Source organism: Taeniopygia guttata, chromosome Z, assembly GCF_048771995.1.
Source record: "Taeniopygia guttata chromosome Z, bTaeGut7.mat, whole genome shotgun sequence".
In the NCBI taxonomy this organism is placed as follows: domain Eukaryota; kingdom Metazoa; phylum Chordata; class Aves; order Passeriformes; family Estrildidae; genus Taeniopygia; species Taeniopygia guttata.
Window position 1 is genome coordinate 77,765,468 of NC_133063.1, and position 16,659 is coordinate 77,782,126.

General features: G+C 43.4%; 1 protein-coding gene across 7 annotated transcripts in view; it reads left to right on the forward strand.

Annotated features, from left to right (window-relative positions):
* The window catches only part of ZNF462 (zinc finger protein 462), a 90,129-nt gene that overhangs the window by 68,917 nt on the left and 4,553 nt on the right, over positions 1-16,659 (forward strand). For 6 of the 7 annotated variants that reach the window (XM_072922731.1, XM_072922733.1, XM_072922734.1 and 3 more), the window contains 4 exons: positions 2,224-2,488; positions 4,907-5,043; positions 10,324-10,547; positions 12,889-13,021. In XM_072922731.1, coding sequence (XP_072778832.1) covers positions 2,224-2,488; positions 4,907-5,043; positions 10,324-10,547; positions 12,889-13,021 — 759 coding nt within the window. Of the gene's footprint in view, positions 1-2,223; positions 2,489-4,906; positions 5,044-10,323; positions 10,548-12,888; positions 13,022-16,659 lie in introns of those variants that run through there. The other variant, XR_012053236.1, reaches the window with a different exon arrangement.

A 16,659-nucleotide genomic window follows, 5' to 3' on the forward strand; every position in this document is an offset into this window, starting at 1 on the left:
GGAACTATCTGCTTCTGCAGTTTCCACAGACCAGATTCCACAGGGCTGTGTAAATAACCAATGGAAAGTCTGAAAGCTGGAATAATAGACACCAGATGATAGGAGGAGTAAAAACATCTGAAGTACAGTAGATCTTGCAGACAACAGCAGAACTTCCTTCTCCTGAAAATAATGGTTTTTAGACCTGTAGCTTCCTTACCCATGGATATCTCTGGGACTTTGGCCAGGAACATTGGTGATGTGGTGGAAATTGTTGATCTTTTCTTCCTGAGGAGGGGAACAAGTGAGCCACAAAGTAGACTTCAATACCCTAAGAGTAATTTGACTAGTACACTTAAAAAAAAAAAAAAAAAACCTAAACAAAACAAAAAAACCACCCCAGTTTCAAATGCTCTTTTCAAACTTTCTTTTTAGGCTGCCTTATCCTTGCCAGGAGATCTGTCTAGCAGTGTTTTGGACTTTTAGAATCACTGAACCTGGTAGCCCAGAGAAGTGAGTCAGCAAATCCCATCTGAGCTCTCACGGTTCTGTTCCGAGGGAGAGTGAGCACACAGTTGCTGCCTTTGAGAGAAAAAAGACTTCTGCAGAGGGTTCACAGTTCCTCAGGGCTGTCCTGTGCCAAAGTAAAGGATGTGGGGAGCCTGCTTCCAGCACAAGGGAAGGAAAGCCTTGACATTTAAACAGGTGGAGCTCACTGTGAGCCCTCCTGGTGAACAAACGTGCTGTGGAAGTGGTGGAAGCAAGGGATGATAAACACTGCATTGTAATCCAGCCTCACTCAGCTCGTGGGGCTTGGATAAGAAAAACAAAACCAAATTTCATTCATTTTACCAGAATCTTTCATGTCTCTGCCTTTCTCTTTGGCATATACACCTGGTGGTGAAGCCAGGGGAGCCTGGAGACATGTACCTGCTGTATCTGTTTTATTTCGGGGTTTGGTTTGGTTTGTTTTATTGTCTTTTTTGCTACTCATTTCTTGGGCATGTATAATGAAAAGAAAGCAAGCATTTTGCTCTTTCGAAGACAGGTGGGGAAGTCCCCACACTCAGTGTTGTATAGGCCTGTTTGCCTTTTGTTTCCCTATACTAATTGGTTGGAACGGATGGTGTTAAGTTCCCACAAATGTATCTGTTAGGGAATTCTTATATATCTAGCCTTGGGGAATTCAGCTTTAGAAAATGAAGTACACATCAAAGCAGGAGGTGGCTGGTACAGTTTGTGTCCTGACTTCCCTCCCACCTCACCCCTCCCCTAGCTTTTCTTCCCCCTTCTAGAAAGCTTAGGAAAAGAGCCTTTTGTCTTCTATTCAGGAAAATTGCGCTGAAATTCATCTGTGCTTTATTCATCTGCTTTGATTTGTGCCATTCATGGGCAGCTGTGGGTTATGTAGAACAAAGCAGATGAATTCCTAACCTCCACATTCAAGCAGTGTGTTGGGAAAGGTTCAACACCACCCTCCCTCCCCCCACACTCCTTTTTTGGGGTATCCAACCAACATACTGCAGCTTTCAGTTTCAGTACTGAGACACCTCTGGACTCTGTTCCTCCACATGCCATTAAAATGGTGTGGCAGAGTTCCGCTGGCTTATAGAAGGGATGTGTCTTTAGAGATCTCTTTTCTCAGTGTGGCCAAGCATCAGTTTGAAAGTTTGCTTAACTGGAATTTATGATTAAACATCTTTTTTTCCAATTATGCTTTAATTTCTAACATCATCAGCCTGAGTAGGGAAGAGTATACATTTATTTTTCTTCTTTCTTTCCTTTTTTTCCATATAGATAGATTATTTATATGTACCCTGTGCCAGATCTTCACCTTGTGTGAACGGGCTTAAGATATTTGAGAGGATCTGGTCTGATTTATGTGCCAAACACATAAAACATTTGGCAGTATGATTAATGGGGTTTGCCTTCAAAAATTAGGTGTCTTAAAATCAGGCTTCTTTTTACACTACTCTAATTTAAATGTGTCACTCATTTACTCCCTGAATCAGATCTAAAAAAGTGTAATTTATATTTCTCAGTTTATAAATTGTAGAATACACGTTAAATTAGATTAAGAAGCGCTGCACCTCTTAATCTCTTCAGAAAGCAGGATTAGTTTCATAACCAGCAGCTTGATCAATCCGCCCTCCAAAAGCCAGTAGTTCTGGAGCAGGCATCATCAGACCTTTTTTAGATTTGTTGGTCCACCTGGAATAACAGCTCTGCTCTGTTTCCCTGCAGACTCTTCATACTCGGAGCCTCCTGACGTTCAGCAGCAGTTGAACCACTACCAGTCTGCAGCTTTGGCCAGGAACAACAACAACATCAGCCCAATCCCACTCTCTGGGAGTGCTGCAGGAGTGGAAAAAGCAGAAGCCATCCTCAACTGTGAATTTTGCGAATTCTCTTCGGGTTACATACAGAGCATCCGGCGCCACTACCGCGACAAGCACGGCGGGAAGAAGCTCTTCAAGTGCAAAGATTGTTCCTTTTATACAGGCTTTAAGTAAGTACTGTGCAAAACAGATGAACTGAACACGTAAGGGGTTTTCTTTTTCAGCGCTTGAAAAGACTTCTGAGGTCTTTGATGGCTAACAGGAACATGGCAGTGTAAGAAATACCATGCCAGGTCACAGCAGCATCCATGTAATCCATTTTCTTCTCTCCTGCAACAGCCACTACCATCTGCTGCAGACAACAAGTTGCAGTAGGTTGCAGAATCAAGGAATTGTTTAGGATGGAAAAGACCCTTAAGATCATCAAGTTAACCATTAACCCAGCAGTGCCAAGCCTTAATGACAAATCCCTCCAGGGGTGGTGACTCAGCCACTTCTCTGGGCAGCCTGTTCCTGTGCCTGACAGCCCTTTCTGGGAAGAGACTTTTCCTTACATCTAATCCAAATCTCCTCTGGTGCAACTTGAGGCCAACAGGTCTGCAACATCCCCACTGTCCACTTGGCACAATAATTTTTGCAAAAGTCATAAACTCTCCATTTTTCCCCCAGTTCCAGACACATTTCTTTATTGGCAACCTGCTCTTGCACCTTTAGGCTTTTCTCCTTGGAAAACATCCAGTGTTCCTGGATTCCTTTGTCCTCCAGGATGCCTTCCCAGGGAACTTTCTCAACCAGTCCCTTAACCATGCCAAAGTCTGCCCTCTGGAAGTCCAACGTGGCAGTTCTGCTGCACCCATCCTTACTTCTCCTAGATTCTCTGAGAATCAAAAGCTATCATTTCATAATCCCTTTGTCCTTAAGTGTGAAAATTTTCTCTGCAGAAATAATGTAATTTCCACATGCAACCAGCATGAAATGTGGGACGATCAAAGTGTCCAGCAGCGACAGGGGAATTTATTTCACCTTACTGAAGAAACTCTTCTCATGTAATTTTATTTTCCCCCCAGTCTTTCTAGGTTAAATGATAGAAAGATGTTATTCTCTAGCATATCTAATAGCATACAGAGACATTTAAAAAAATTCAGTTATTGAAATTCAAGGGTTTGGTGCCTTGTGTGCGTGTGTGTGTGTTTTTAGCTGCTCTTCTGTAAGAAAAGAACCTGTGCAGTTCACCATTTCCTCCTGATGTGCTGGGCCCTTGAGCATAACACCCTGAGCTGACTTTTGAGGTCTTAAACTTCTTGAGAGTGACAGTAAACAGTAGGACTGGATCAAGGGAAGGAGTTCTGTTGAAGAAAATACTGAGCACAAACCTGAGAGAATCCACATAGGATTAGCCTCTAGTTGCACATCTCTACCCTTTGTTGCTTCATCTCCCCATGTTAAAATTTGCTGCTTATGTTTAGTATCCTGAATGCTCTCTGTCTTAAATACTACCAAAAATTTACAGGTCCAATCTGTCTGTGTCTTGCAAGTGCCATGTTTTTTCACCTTGATACTATGAAATAAATCAGGAAGCATTTAAACATGTTCATAGCAGCATATTTTTTGTCTTAAAAAAGGGGAGGAGGAAGCAAAAAATATCCCCAAAAACATGCCAATCCCCTCTTCAAGTCACCCTAGAAACTTAAAAGCATGAGAGCAGTGACCAAAGTTGATAGAAATACACCTGCAGAATTCAGTGATTGCTGGATTGGGTCCAAAGCCACTTTTTACTCTAGTTCAATGTGTCAAGCCCTTTAGCTTTTGCAAGGTTTATCATTGCTTTAGGAAAAAATTATCCAGTGGTCCAAGTTTAGGGATAGCTCTGGTTTCAGTAGTTGGGCTTGTGGTTAGATGTACGTACAGTTAATTTCTTCTGTTATGCATATCTCTTGCAAATTGTAAGTGTGCAGCCAGTGTAACGCCAGCATGAAATTTTTGGTTCAGAAGTACTATGAAGTGTTCATTCATTCTTCCACACTAATAAATACAGTATTCTAAGTCTTGGGTTTTCAGACCATTAGAGCTGATGATGTAAAAGTTAAACCACTCAGTGCCAAACTCACTGCATGAACACAAATCCCTTTGGTACCCACAGTCTAAAGGTCATGTGGTTAGATCAAGATAGTTAAGGATGTTTTCTGCCTGAAATAAGTTTGTCCTCCCCTCTGCAAGTCCAGAACAGTTGACGGATTTTGTTCAACTTGCTAAAAAATTAACCTTCACCGGAGAAAGCGCACAGAGCGTTTCAGCCTGAAGACAGATAATGAGCATGAAGGATGGGAATTCTTTTGCTATCTTTAACTATAGCAGTGTGACTATAACGGAGCAGCCCATGCAGCAGAATATCTTGTCACGACGAGTGTTTGTTGCTTTGAGGCTGCGAGCCCGCAGATTCCTCTGCTCATGTGAGCAGCCCCTCTGCGGGGCGGTGTGGACAGGGCTGAGTGGCATCTGCAGCTTTTTACACCACACGTCCCTTACAGAGAGCTGTGGCACCTCGCTGCTCCCCTCCTGACTGCTGCTGTCTCCCTCCTCTCTCACAGATCTGCTTTTACTATGCACGTGGAGGCCGGGCATTCAGCAGTCCCCGAGGAAGGACCCAAAGACCTTCGATGCCCTCTCTGTCTCTACCACACCAAATACAAACGCAACATGATTGACCACATAGTTCTGCACAGAGGTAACAGTGTCCGTGTCCGTGTCTGTGTCCAGTGAGGGGAGCCCTGGTCTGCTTCCATTCCGCATTTCAGACTGGTTTCATTAAATTTTTCCTCTCTCTGTGCATGAGGACAAGTATGTCGAAGGAGTCACTAGCCCCTGATGGTCTTTTTGTTTCATTTCTATGAGATGTATCTGATTTGTTTCCTGTAAAATTCAAAGTTTGCCAGTGCTGATTTGGGATAGCTTTTAAGCTTTTCCTTAAGGGAGGTGAAAAGCCATCAAACACCTGTTTAGAAAGAGTTGCCCTAATTTGCAGCTTTGATCTAGGCCAGAGCTGTGCCCCGACAATGTCCTTTTTATCTTAAAGGCCTTGTTATCATAAAGTCACCCAAAAGGTTTATCAGCTAACCATAGAGGCCTCAAAATATCCCTTGATAAATTCCTTGAGTATTTTCTCCTCCGTGTTCTTAGGAACAAAATAATTATCTCATTTTTTGCTTTACTGTAAGACTCCTTTTCTGTCTACACCTCTCCATTTTTAAAATTTTGCTTTTTAAGCCTGCTACAAGTGGGAGTAGGGATTTCTATATTCTATTAACTGTGGGCTTAGTAGCTCAGAAGAGACAGCAGTTTGGGCTCTCTGGGCTGGGATTCCTGCCCACAGCTATCACACTTGATGCTTGTGGATGGTCTGTTGGCTGCCGAATTCCAAACCCATGTGTTGGGATGGCACTCTGCCTGCATGCAGGTTGGGCAGAGATTCACAGTGGGGTACTGGTGGTGAGCAAACACAGGTTTTGCATGCCATCTTTTTCCTGGAGGAGATTCTGGTGTGACAAGTGCTGTCGTAATTCCTTGTAGTATACCACTTCTCAGCATGTTGGTAGCTTGAAGTCCTTCTTGTACCAGCACAGTGAGCTTGGCAGAATTGAGATTTCCTTCTGCTAGCAAGGCTGCTCTGAGGGAACATCTGGGGAAATTACCTGTCAGTGATTCAGAAAGCACATTACAAAGCTGACATATTTGGTTGCAAGGGTTTGGCCGATGCTTTTGCTTTTACTTCTGTCTTTGAAGGTGTTGCTGTGTCAGATGTTGCCTGGTTTTCTCCATTTTGTGACCATGCCAGACCTTTAAAACAGAGGGAACTGGATGGGTTTAGGATATTTTCCATCATGCATAGGTTTGGTATTGGGAATGTCGAGTTGCAGAAGTGGAAGAGCACTTCATGAGCTCAAGTAGCTCTACTGCTTGTGCAGAGCTGTTTCTGACCAGTTGAAAGGAGGTTTTCACCTCCTGGGTGAGTGAAACTCTAGATCTTTTATTCTGTAGGACTTGTTTCAGTTGCACAAACCAACCTCAAAAGAGTTTTTTGCTGCTGAAACAAACCTTATGGCAGAAGTACATAATGGCTATGCACGACAGTGTTGGGGGGAAGAAAATCAGAGTAAAATAAGTTTTAATGCTAATGGGATTATAACTGATAAACAGTCTCAGAGGCCACGAAATGGTTTTCTTTAACATCATGTATCCAGGGTTCCTACTTAGAGTGATTTCTGGTGCATAAATCCAGCTAAAAAACAGCCCTCTGCTGTTGTGTTTAATTGTGTGGCAGCTGAAGCAGATGGTTTTGACAAGATTTAATGTGCTCTGAAAAAGAGGCTGAGGGATAGTCAGTGTAGTCTGAGATAGCCTTCCTGTTTTATGGCCATTGCATTGGCAAAGCAAGGGCATAACCCTGAGCTGCAGCCCAAGAAAATTAGTTTTGAGGTAGATGGAGTGGTGCAGTATGTAAAATCAGGAGTGAAGGATTCGATCCATTCATAGTTAATGTTCCTTTTGTGCAAAAGGCATGTTTACAGATGCATGACTCTTACATTACTTCCAAGTTGCTGCACCCCTAATCCTTGGTGAAACAGCATGTGCTTGAAATGGAGAATATATTTGCCTCCTAGTGAGTGGCTGCAGAGGCTGAATTTCACAGGGTGAAAGCAGTATCAGCTAGATGCTTGAATGCCTAGTGAGAAGAAAAAGAAAAAAAAAGGCAAGGAATTTGCTTTCCATGAAGAAGGAGAGGTTCCAAGAGCTTCTCTCATGTACCATCTGCCTTTGACCAGTGCTAGGGCAGTCCAGCCTCTCTCCTGTGGGTACAGATGGAGCACAGACTCCTTACAGGTGTCCTGTCCCAGGGGGCTGACACAGCCAGGGGCTGCTGCAGGTCAGTGAGGAGAAGTTTGGTGCTCTAGTTCTTCCTGGTCTTTATGACAGGCAAGAGAAGACAGGGAATTCCTGATCTAGCAGCATGTTAGCCTTTCATTTATGCTGGACAATACAATTAGTGTGTCACAGAATCATTGAGGTTGGAAAAGAGCACTGAGACCATCAAGTCCAACCTGTGACCAGTCCCCACCTTGTCCCCAGCCCAGAGCACTGAGTACCACCCCCAGGTGCTCCTTGAACACCTCCAGGCATGGGGACACCAAACCTCCCTGGGCAGCCCCTCCCAGTGCCTGACCACCTTTTTCCCTGATGTTATCCTTCCCAGCAGCATTCCCCTCATACATTTTGAAGTATATTGGTGTTTTTCCAGGGCTAAATTCAACTTACCAAGTTCACTGTTGGCTATACTTTTAAATCCTTGGGTGTTTCTTTTTTCTTATCCTTCCTTTAAAGAGCTAGCGATCCTCTTCTTCCATGTAAGAGAATAACACCCATATGTTTTGAATAGTAACCTTTAAGATAAATTTTCAAATTTACCCACCTCCCCCAAAGGCTTCCTTGCTACAGATCCTGGTTCCTTGCACGTGCTTTTTTCTGGCATTTTCCATTGTACAGACAACTTCACAGATACGTGCAGAGCCTTTGTGCAGTGCTTGCTTTTGACTACTGGAATCCAAATGCTACTTGTTATGTGAGTGTAGTTTGTATTTCCAGGCAAAAATGTGTATTTTCAAAACCCAGGATGACCCAAGTAATTGGTCTGTGTCTATGTAGTAGGACTGCTTTTTGGTTTGTTTTTTTTTGTTTACCTTTGAGGGAAGGAATTGAGTTATATATATTTTGATGTGTTGCTGAACAAAGATTTCTCCTTACAACTAAGGACTAATAAGAGTCCTGAGCTCTCCTGTGCCTTGAGCAAAAAAATGTATGTCTGCTTGGAGTTACAGTACTGAGAAAAGTTAGTCATCAATGTCCTTTCAGTTAATTCCCTGATACAATTAGCCTGAATATTCCAGCCTAGTGGAAGGACTGGATTTCTTAAACCAAGATGATGCCTTTGTAAGGTGTTTATTCTGTTGTTAATTTTTTTATTACCACTCTCTTAAAATTGTTTCACAAGTCAGGACATCTTTTTGTGAGGTGTCTACAGTAGTCTTTGATAAGACACAGTTGAGCTTTGAAGAAGTCTCACAGGGGTGAAAAAGCTACCTCTTCAATTTTTGTATGGGGCTTTATGGTTTGCTGTAATTTTGTTGGTTGTCCAGACATGATAAGTGCATTCTAAATGAGTAATTAAATAAACAGAGCTTTGCAGGGGCAAGCTGGAGGTGAGAGGAAATGCAACATTCCAGTTCCAGGTATCCCTGCAAGCTTCAAAATCATAGCTTGGAGCAAGCTCACTGACATGAATACATCTTGTAGAAGTTATAAATCATTCTCTGAAGTGGAAGTCTTTCGATCTAGGGTTGATATTTGTGTCTGTTTTGCTCTTTTCTTACTGTGCTGCCTTTGATTTGGGGACTCTGTGTGTGTGGTTGTGAGGTAATAGGTTTTGTTCATGTGAATAACAGAATGCTGCTTTACTTCAGGCTGGTAGATTTAAAGTTTTTTATGCCATCTCATGTTTTAGCATTTTTAATCTCTACCAGGTGTTAGAGGAAAAGTGAATTTTAAGATATTTTAATCAGTATTTCTGTTTTTGAAAACTTCACTTGGCTTTTTCACTTCTGAAACCGCCTGTGTCACTTGTTTCTGAGAGTCCAAAAGCACGCAGCTGCAACAACCTTGTAAAAAGTTTCTCTGGTGACCTCAGTAGCACAGCTTTGAATTCTGCTGTGTCTTAAACCCTATTCTCCCCTCCCATTTCCACCCTGAATGGCCATTATTTGGTTTCTTAATAGCTAGAGAAGCTGTTGTTGGTGTAAAAAAGAATCATAAGTCTTTGGGTGTTTATTTTCTTTTTATTTGGGGGGGGAACTTCAAAAAGAGGAAGTTACGAGATACATAAAGTTTTGTGCTCAGGGAGAAGCTAGGCAGGATGGAATATTTTGTTGAGCTGTAGAAAAAAAGTCTTGCTGTAAGGGGAGTGTGTGTTTCTGTAGTTGTCTTTGGATGTAATTTTACCCTCCTCACTAGAAGAAAGGGCCCGTTGGCTCAGGTCCATGTGTGCACTGCCACGTCTCACATTCCTCCAGCCTTCATGTCTACCGTAAGAGATTCAGGCCTCTTTTTTTTTTTTTTTTTTCTCCTGTCCTTGGGGATGAGCCTGGATCAGGAGGATCAAAAAACCCTCCTTTAGTATGCAGTGCATGAGGAGGAACAGTGCTGAGTTTCAAGTGTTCTAGCTCAAAACGCCAGTTTGGGTAACAAAAGCCTTAACGAGGACCTGCTGGTGACCCTCAGCTGAGCGGTCAGATCTGGGGTTTCTCTGGTGTGCACAGCGTGGAGGGAACCACAGTGGATGAGTGTGATTCTGGCTGTGTCAAATGGCCGAAATTAATTGCTGCTCTGTTGAACATCACTGCTTTGTTAGAGGGAGTGCAGAGTTTAAAAACTCAGCAAGAGCATTTTCAGTACATCATGCATGCAGAGTTTGGGCTTTCTGAACGCTCTGGGTATGTCAGGAAGTTTCTGCTGCTGGCTGAACTTGCACAAGCTTTTTTCCAGGGAGAATCGATGCCTTGCTCACCTTCCCAGTCCCCAGAGGGCAGGTTTGGGTGTGGTGGTGAGGACACCAGCTCCAGTGTGCAGAGCCAGCAGTGTGTGATGCTTTGGGAAGCACACCCTGCAGCTCCCCTGTTTATTGCTTTTCTAGGAGCAGTTCTCTGCTGCTGTCAAGTACTAAACAAAAACACGCTTTTGGTCTTGGCTGATTTATGGCTGGTTTTGTGTTCCTAGGCTCTGCTCCTCTAACTCACAGATGGAGTCTCACTTGGCCCAAAACCTTCCATCCCCATCCTCTTCACCCCACCACCAGTTCACAGAGGACACCTGCATTGGTGGCTTTTGGAGATTAACCCTGCCCTGGCGGGCAGGATTGTTTTCCCGGTGTTGTTAAGTGGATGTTGTGCTGTCCCCACAGAGGAGAGGGTCGTTCCCATCGAGGTCTGCCGTTCCAAGCTGTCCAAGTACCTGCAGGGAGTCGTTTTCCGCTGTGACAAGTGTACCTTCACCTGCTCCAGTGACGAGAGCTTGCAGCAGCACATAGAGAAGCACAATGAACTGAAACCTTACAAATGCCAACTCTGCTACTATGAGACCAAACACACAGAGGAGCTGGACGCTCACCTTCGAGATGAACACAAGGTAAGACTCAATTAGCGTCAATTAGGTGCAATCTAGTCCTTGCAAATACTGAATTTATTTGCATGTCTGACTAGCCAGCTTGACTCTGGGGTTGTTTTTGACCCTCCTTCCTCAAATCTGAAAACTACTCCCATGTTGTGCTTTGCTTTCTCATTTTTATTTATCTTTTTCTGTTGTTGTTTCTTCAGAAACTGAAAAATAATCATTTCTGAATCTGTTCAGATTGATCAGAATTGGCAAACTGCTGCATGCAGAGTGTGATTATCTGGAAAAGGCTCTTGTGTATGTGGGGTTTATCTAAAGGGGGGTGGGGAAAGAGTTGTGGAACAATAGCAAGGCAGTGTGATTCAGCCCCCTGTAAAAGGCAGGAGATTCCAAACACAGGATTACTCTGGTAACTTCAGCAGCATGACATGCCACGCATATTTTAATAACAAAGAGGTCTATACATCCCCTTTTACCTTTAACAAGGGAAAGATAAACAGCAAGTCTGACCAGGTCCGCAGTTACCCTGAGAGCATAGCAGGTCCAATCTTTGAGAAGACTGCTAGCTTTGAATTTCCGTAGCTGAGAAATGTTTAAGTTCTAGAACTGAGATGTGTTTTGGAATATTTCCTAGAGTGCTTCCTTGGCAGGTTTCCAGGGAAGGCAGCTATATGCCTTCCCCTCTTAGAGCTTAGCTGCCCAAGATCCTCACTAAAAGCTTCATTGACTGAATGGCTTTTCCTTAAAGCCAAATATATATATAAGATATTAGCAGCAGAAGTCCAAGGGGAAAAAAATAAACAACAACAAAAAAAAAAATCACCAACAGTTTTCATGCTCAAAAAATATTTGGCCATCTTATAAAACCAAACTTTGTTAATTTATGTTGGCATGCTAGGCTCCTCTGCCATCCTTGTTACTTCTGGAGAGTCTTCTGCGATTCAAATGGTACAGAAGGAGTTCCACACCTCCTGGTCATCACAGCAAGGTGCCTGCTGTATCCAGGAGAAACTATTGCTTGGGTTTTATTGGCACAGTGCATCAGGCTGGGAAGATGATTCCCTTAACTTAGCTCTCCCTTCTGATCTGGACCTGCGGTGGTGGTGCTGGTAGTTTAAGGTATCTCTTCCCCTTTTTTGGTGGGTAAATTATACCTCTCCAATTTGTGTCCGAAGTTCTGGGCTCAGATACTACCCAGGTTGTATATTGCACCTCAAAAAGAGTTCCTTCACATGAGCTGAGTTGAATCAAGTGCCTTGAGTGTGGTCTTGTTTGTTTAAACCTCTGTGGGTGATGCGTTAAGTTAGAGAACCTCGTCACAACTGTAACCCAGTACTAGGAATCTTCACACCTCCATATTCAGGGTGGATTTGTATTTGTATGTATCCTACAGCCTGCTCCACATCCTCCTTGGGATCATTCACATTTCCTTTCCCACGGAGTGGTAAAGAGCAGTCAGTGGGTGTTGAGATTTCATTCAGCTCTTGCAGGACGCGTTGTTCTGCGCTCGCGGCTCCGTCTCCATCCCCTCTGCCTGCGTGGCTCCGTGCCTGTGCTGCTGGAGGGCCGTCTCTCTGCATGAAAGATGAATCCAAAACCCTTCCCAGCAGTGATCAATGAGCTCAGAGGGCGCTTGTCATGCAGCAAGTATTAGCCTTAGTGTCCTGGTCACGCTCCACTGTAAATCTGGGCTGCTGCTCCGCTGTTCCTCTTGGATGTGGAGCAGTTCCTGACTCCTGTGCCCTGAGCTGCTCCTTTCATACTGTTGCTGTGAGCTGTTAAGTAGCTGGTGCATTTCACCCCAGGGTTAGCTGAATTTGACTGCTGGGTGAAGTGTTCCCATTATAGGCTGCATATCAGTTTGCAAAGCACTTCGCAGCCCGGGCGTAATGAAAATTAATCTGTTATTAATGAGCGAGAGTGTATGTGCCACACAGCAGCCATGTGCTTAGTGAAAAAAAGAACCATCCTTTCATGAATAAAACTGAATGAACCCGTCACAGAGAGTTTCCCCTCAGCGTGGATGTGTGGTAGCAGTGTTTGATCACAGCAGTTGAATAATGCCATAAAAATGAGGATACGACTTGATGTTTTACATTTCTTGGATGAAGAAATGAAGGGGGTTTACCCAATCTCATTAATTACCAAGAAACAGAAATGAGAAATGCAGAATAAACAGCGATGAAAGAATCATTGCCCCTGGAAATTAATGAGTGTTAATTTGATTATGGAGACTGCATGTCACCTCGAGCTGAGCAGGCTTTGGGGTGTACTCGGTTTTGTTTTGTATTTGTGGCCATTTTTCTGGCTGGTTGGTGATTGTGCTGAGTGCTAAACAGAAGTGTTTCTTTCAAAGGTGAGTCGTAATTTTGAGCTGGTTGGACGGGTTAACTTGGACCAGTTGGAGCAAATGAAAGGGAAAACAGAGAGCTCTAGCAGTGATGAAGAAGAGAAAGAAGAAGAGTTAAGCCCCAAGGCTCAAGAGAGAGGTCAGTACAGCTCTTTGACATGTTGTGGGGGGTTCTTGTTGGATTTTTTTGGGGCACTGCAACCTGCCTCACCAGTCCAACCATGCCAGGTCAGCTGTTGAGTGGACAGCACATATTCCGCAGATATAGTAATAGAATGTGGCTTTCCTGAAGACACAGCTCCTGTAGGAATCTTGGGTTTCTAATCCTCCTGACAAGTTTTTTGTCTGTTCAGAGAGAATACACACTATGAGAAAGCACAGATAGCATCTGTGACTAATCTGCCTGTTCAGATACCATCTTATAAGGGCTTGGAAAGCTATGTAAGTGTATTTTAGTGCCCTGTCAGATTTTCTGTTTTGGTAACCAGTTTCCAGCTTTCACTTGGCATTGACCAAATGAGGGATGGAGGCTGCTTTATGGGCTGTTATTTACCTCTCTGCCCAGCATTCTTTGTCAGACAGTCAGTCCTTTTTGCATTTGCTGCAGTTGGCAGCTCCAGAACCAGGGTACATCCATGCCCACCTGTCTGTACCATTTTATATTTAAATATGTGCCTAGGTTTGTATCGAAGAATAATCCCACTGACTTCAACAGAGCTAGGCCACATACTTTGGTTTGGTTGAATTTAGATCAGCAGAGCAAAAGTACGTTCTCTGATAATTAAATGAAGGGTTTCCTTTCCAACAACCTTCTCTCATGAAAGGCGAGTTATTCCAATATCAGGTGCAAAATTGTCTGTGTACATGTTTCCAGACATTGAAAATTCCCATTTCTGGATTCACAAGTAGTTTACAGAACTAGATTATGCTTCTTACCTTTTAATAGCAAGACCCCAGCATCTTGGATTTTATTTTTTTATTTTGTGTCGCTGCGGCGTGAATTCAGTTTGTGCTTATCAGGAGCAGTTAGTGATGGCTTTTTGCTTAAATGAGAATGCAGGCCAATTGGATAGGAAACCATTTATGTTTTGATGAAAAATACCCTGCACAAGGTCTTAGAGGTAGAGCAGCAGAAACATCAGAGGAGGGATGTCAGTTCCATGTGCATCTCAGAGTTCAGCATTCCTCAGGGACAGCTCCAACCCTCTCTCGGCTTGGTGGCTGGAACAACAATTGTGTCATGATTTGACTAAAGCACCAGCTCACCTCAGCTGCAGATGCAGCAGGCTGATTAATGTCGTGTGTAGACCCACAGCTAGCAGGGGGTGAGGAGTCAGGCTGTCCTTGTGAGGATTACCTTAGCATTACACACGGGCACAGGTGCTGAGGTGACCTTGGAGGCTCTGGTGCCCAGACCAGGGAGAAGAAAGTGCTCTCTGCCAAGCCTCACAAATCCCTGTGAACGTGCCAGGGGTAGTGGGGCAGCCCAAGGTGAAGTTTATTGTTTAAATTTGCTTTAGGTTACACCCTGGAAGTATAAAAACATTGCCTTCCATGCTGGAGTATTACATGTGCAAGGGTTAATAGACGTGTTATCCTCATGTTTCAGAGTTAAGCAAGGCAGCGTTTTGATGATTCTGTACTTTTTTTTTTTTTTCACCTCTGTCTCTGTTTTCCTTAATCTGTGACTGGCTAAAATGATTTCTGCATGCTTGTTTGGATGACCAACCTAAAAAAAATCAGGCATATTTTCAGGTTTGCTTTGCAGCATTTCTTTCATCTCTGGCCTGATATTTCACCATTGGTTTTGTTGAGGTTTTTTGTCCATTTCAATCTCTTAACCATTTGTAATGGATTATAGTAAAATAGGTAGAAAATGCAGAAAACACTTATGCCTACTACAACAAGGATATTTGAAAAGATCCAGTTGTATTGATTGCATTTTTCTAGGTAAGTTGTGTGAATTACCACTCTTAAGGTGCAAGATTTTTGGAAAAGGTCCCAGTGAGACAGGAACTGAAGGACACTGGCATCTCCCTAGGCATTTTCAGAAGATGCTTCTGGCACAGAAATGGTTTGCCCTGGTAGCAGAGAGCCAGACCTGTGGTTTCAAACAGAGCCTGTCACAGTGGCTAATGCTGTCACAGCTTTCAAACCACATCAAAACTGTGCAGTCCTGGGTGCTGCTGGGGTGCATCTGGCAATTCTAGCCTTTGTGGTGTTTAGCAGGAAGTGAGATTTGCTGAGAGTGCCTCTGTGTGCTCCAAATACCTGTCTGAGGTCTGTGACTTTGGGAGAATCAGGATTTCTTCCCCTGGATTCACCACTTCGACTTGACCTGCTCTGTGCAGTACTCAAGGTGCAAATAAGAACTTGTGGCTTCTTCAAATGGGCTGCTGGACCAAACAAAGGCTGTTGTCCGCGTGGACAGGCAGAGCTGAACTGCACTCTTGGGTGGGAAAGGAAGGGAGTAATTTTTTTGTGGTAAAGGATATAGTATAAATGGAGATGTGTGGGAAAAAATGAAGTGTCTGGCATAGACCATGCCAAGAACAGCTTTCCCAGGTAGAATTGTGTCTCAGAAAGGCTCTTAGTGATCTTTGTGTCTTGGTCTCGGCAGATCAAGAGGTGTTTTTCCATAATGTGCAAAAATTAAATGTCCACAGGCGTTTACATGTGTGGCAGAGCAAAACCACAGAGAGGTCAGGCGTGTGTGCAGTCTGTTACTTCTCCTCTGCAGCACCCACAGCAGATAATCCTTCAGGGAAGCAGCCCAAATTCACATCCCTAGAGGCAAAACTTGATGGGGAGTAGGATGAACAAGATAGTGTTGAATGAAGAGGTGGTGGATTTACTAGAGTAACACTTGCTGAACTTAATAGGATTTGCAGGCATAAATTATGGACTGGCTTGGGTTGGAAGAGCCCTTTAAAGAGCATCCAGTCCCACACCCTACCATGGGCAGGGCCACCTTCCACTGTCCATCCATAGCTATACTCCTATACAGAACATCAGCAGCATTTGCCTCCAAAACGATTACCCTCCAAAAAATTTATCTCTGTGTCATCACTAGTCTGTGTGCTGCATTATGTTTATACATTTGTGCCATGCTTAAGGTGTCAGAAATCCAGTTGTAAACCCACCTGATGGCAATTTCTGCTGCATTCCAGTGTTCCCCAACACAGCAGCTTTATGATATTTTACCACATAATAAATAAACCCCCAGCAATAAGAAAAACAAAGTGGGTTTTTTTTCGTTTCACGGGAAGAGGCCAAAAAATTGTGTCAAGAACCATTCTGTATAAAACTGAGGTAAAGGTTAACTATTGAGAAGTGCGTCAGAAAAATGCATTTGCGGGACTTAGGTGTGGGTAATAGGGAATGTGTGAGCAATTTTGAGTTCATAGACTGATCCTGAACAGAGTAAGTCTGAGAGTGAAGAAATCAAGTGAGCAGAGATCAGAACCAAAATTAAGCAAAATCCCTTTTCTTTTATTATGTAGTTCAGGAGGAGTCAGAAAGACATTCTGTTGATTTCTTGCTTAAGATAATCCCTGCTAAGGAATTAATGCTCTGAGCAGATGGTGCTGTCTCATTTCCAGCAAAAGAATCAAGTGAGATAGTTCATGCAATTATTTTCAATGGCTTGTGCAGTGATCTTCTTAATTTGTGAGAAAATGTTTCATCTTTTGTCAGAGCAGGCTGTGTTCACATGGAGCTTGGCTTTCAGAAATGTCATTCCCTGAGCTGCCAGTGACTTCACTCATATTACAAGGT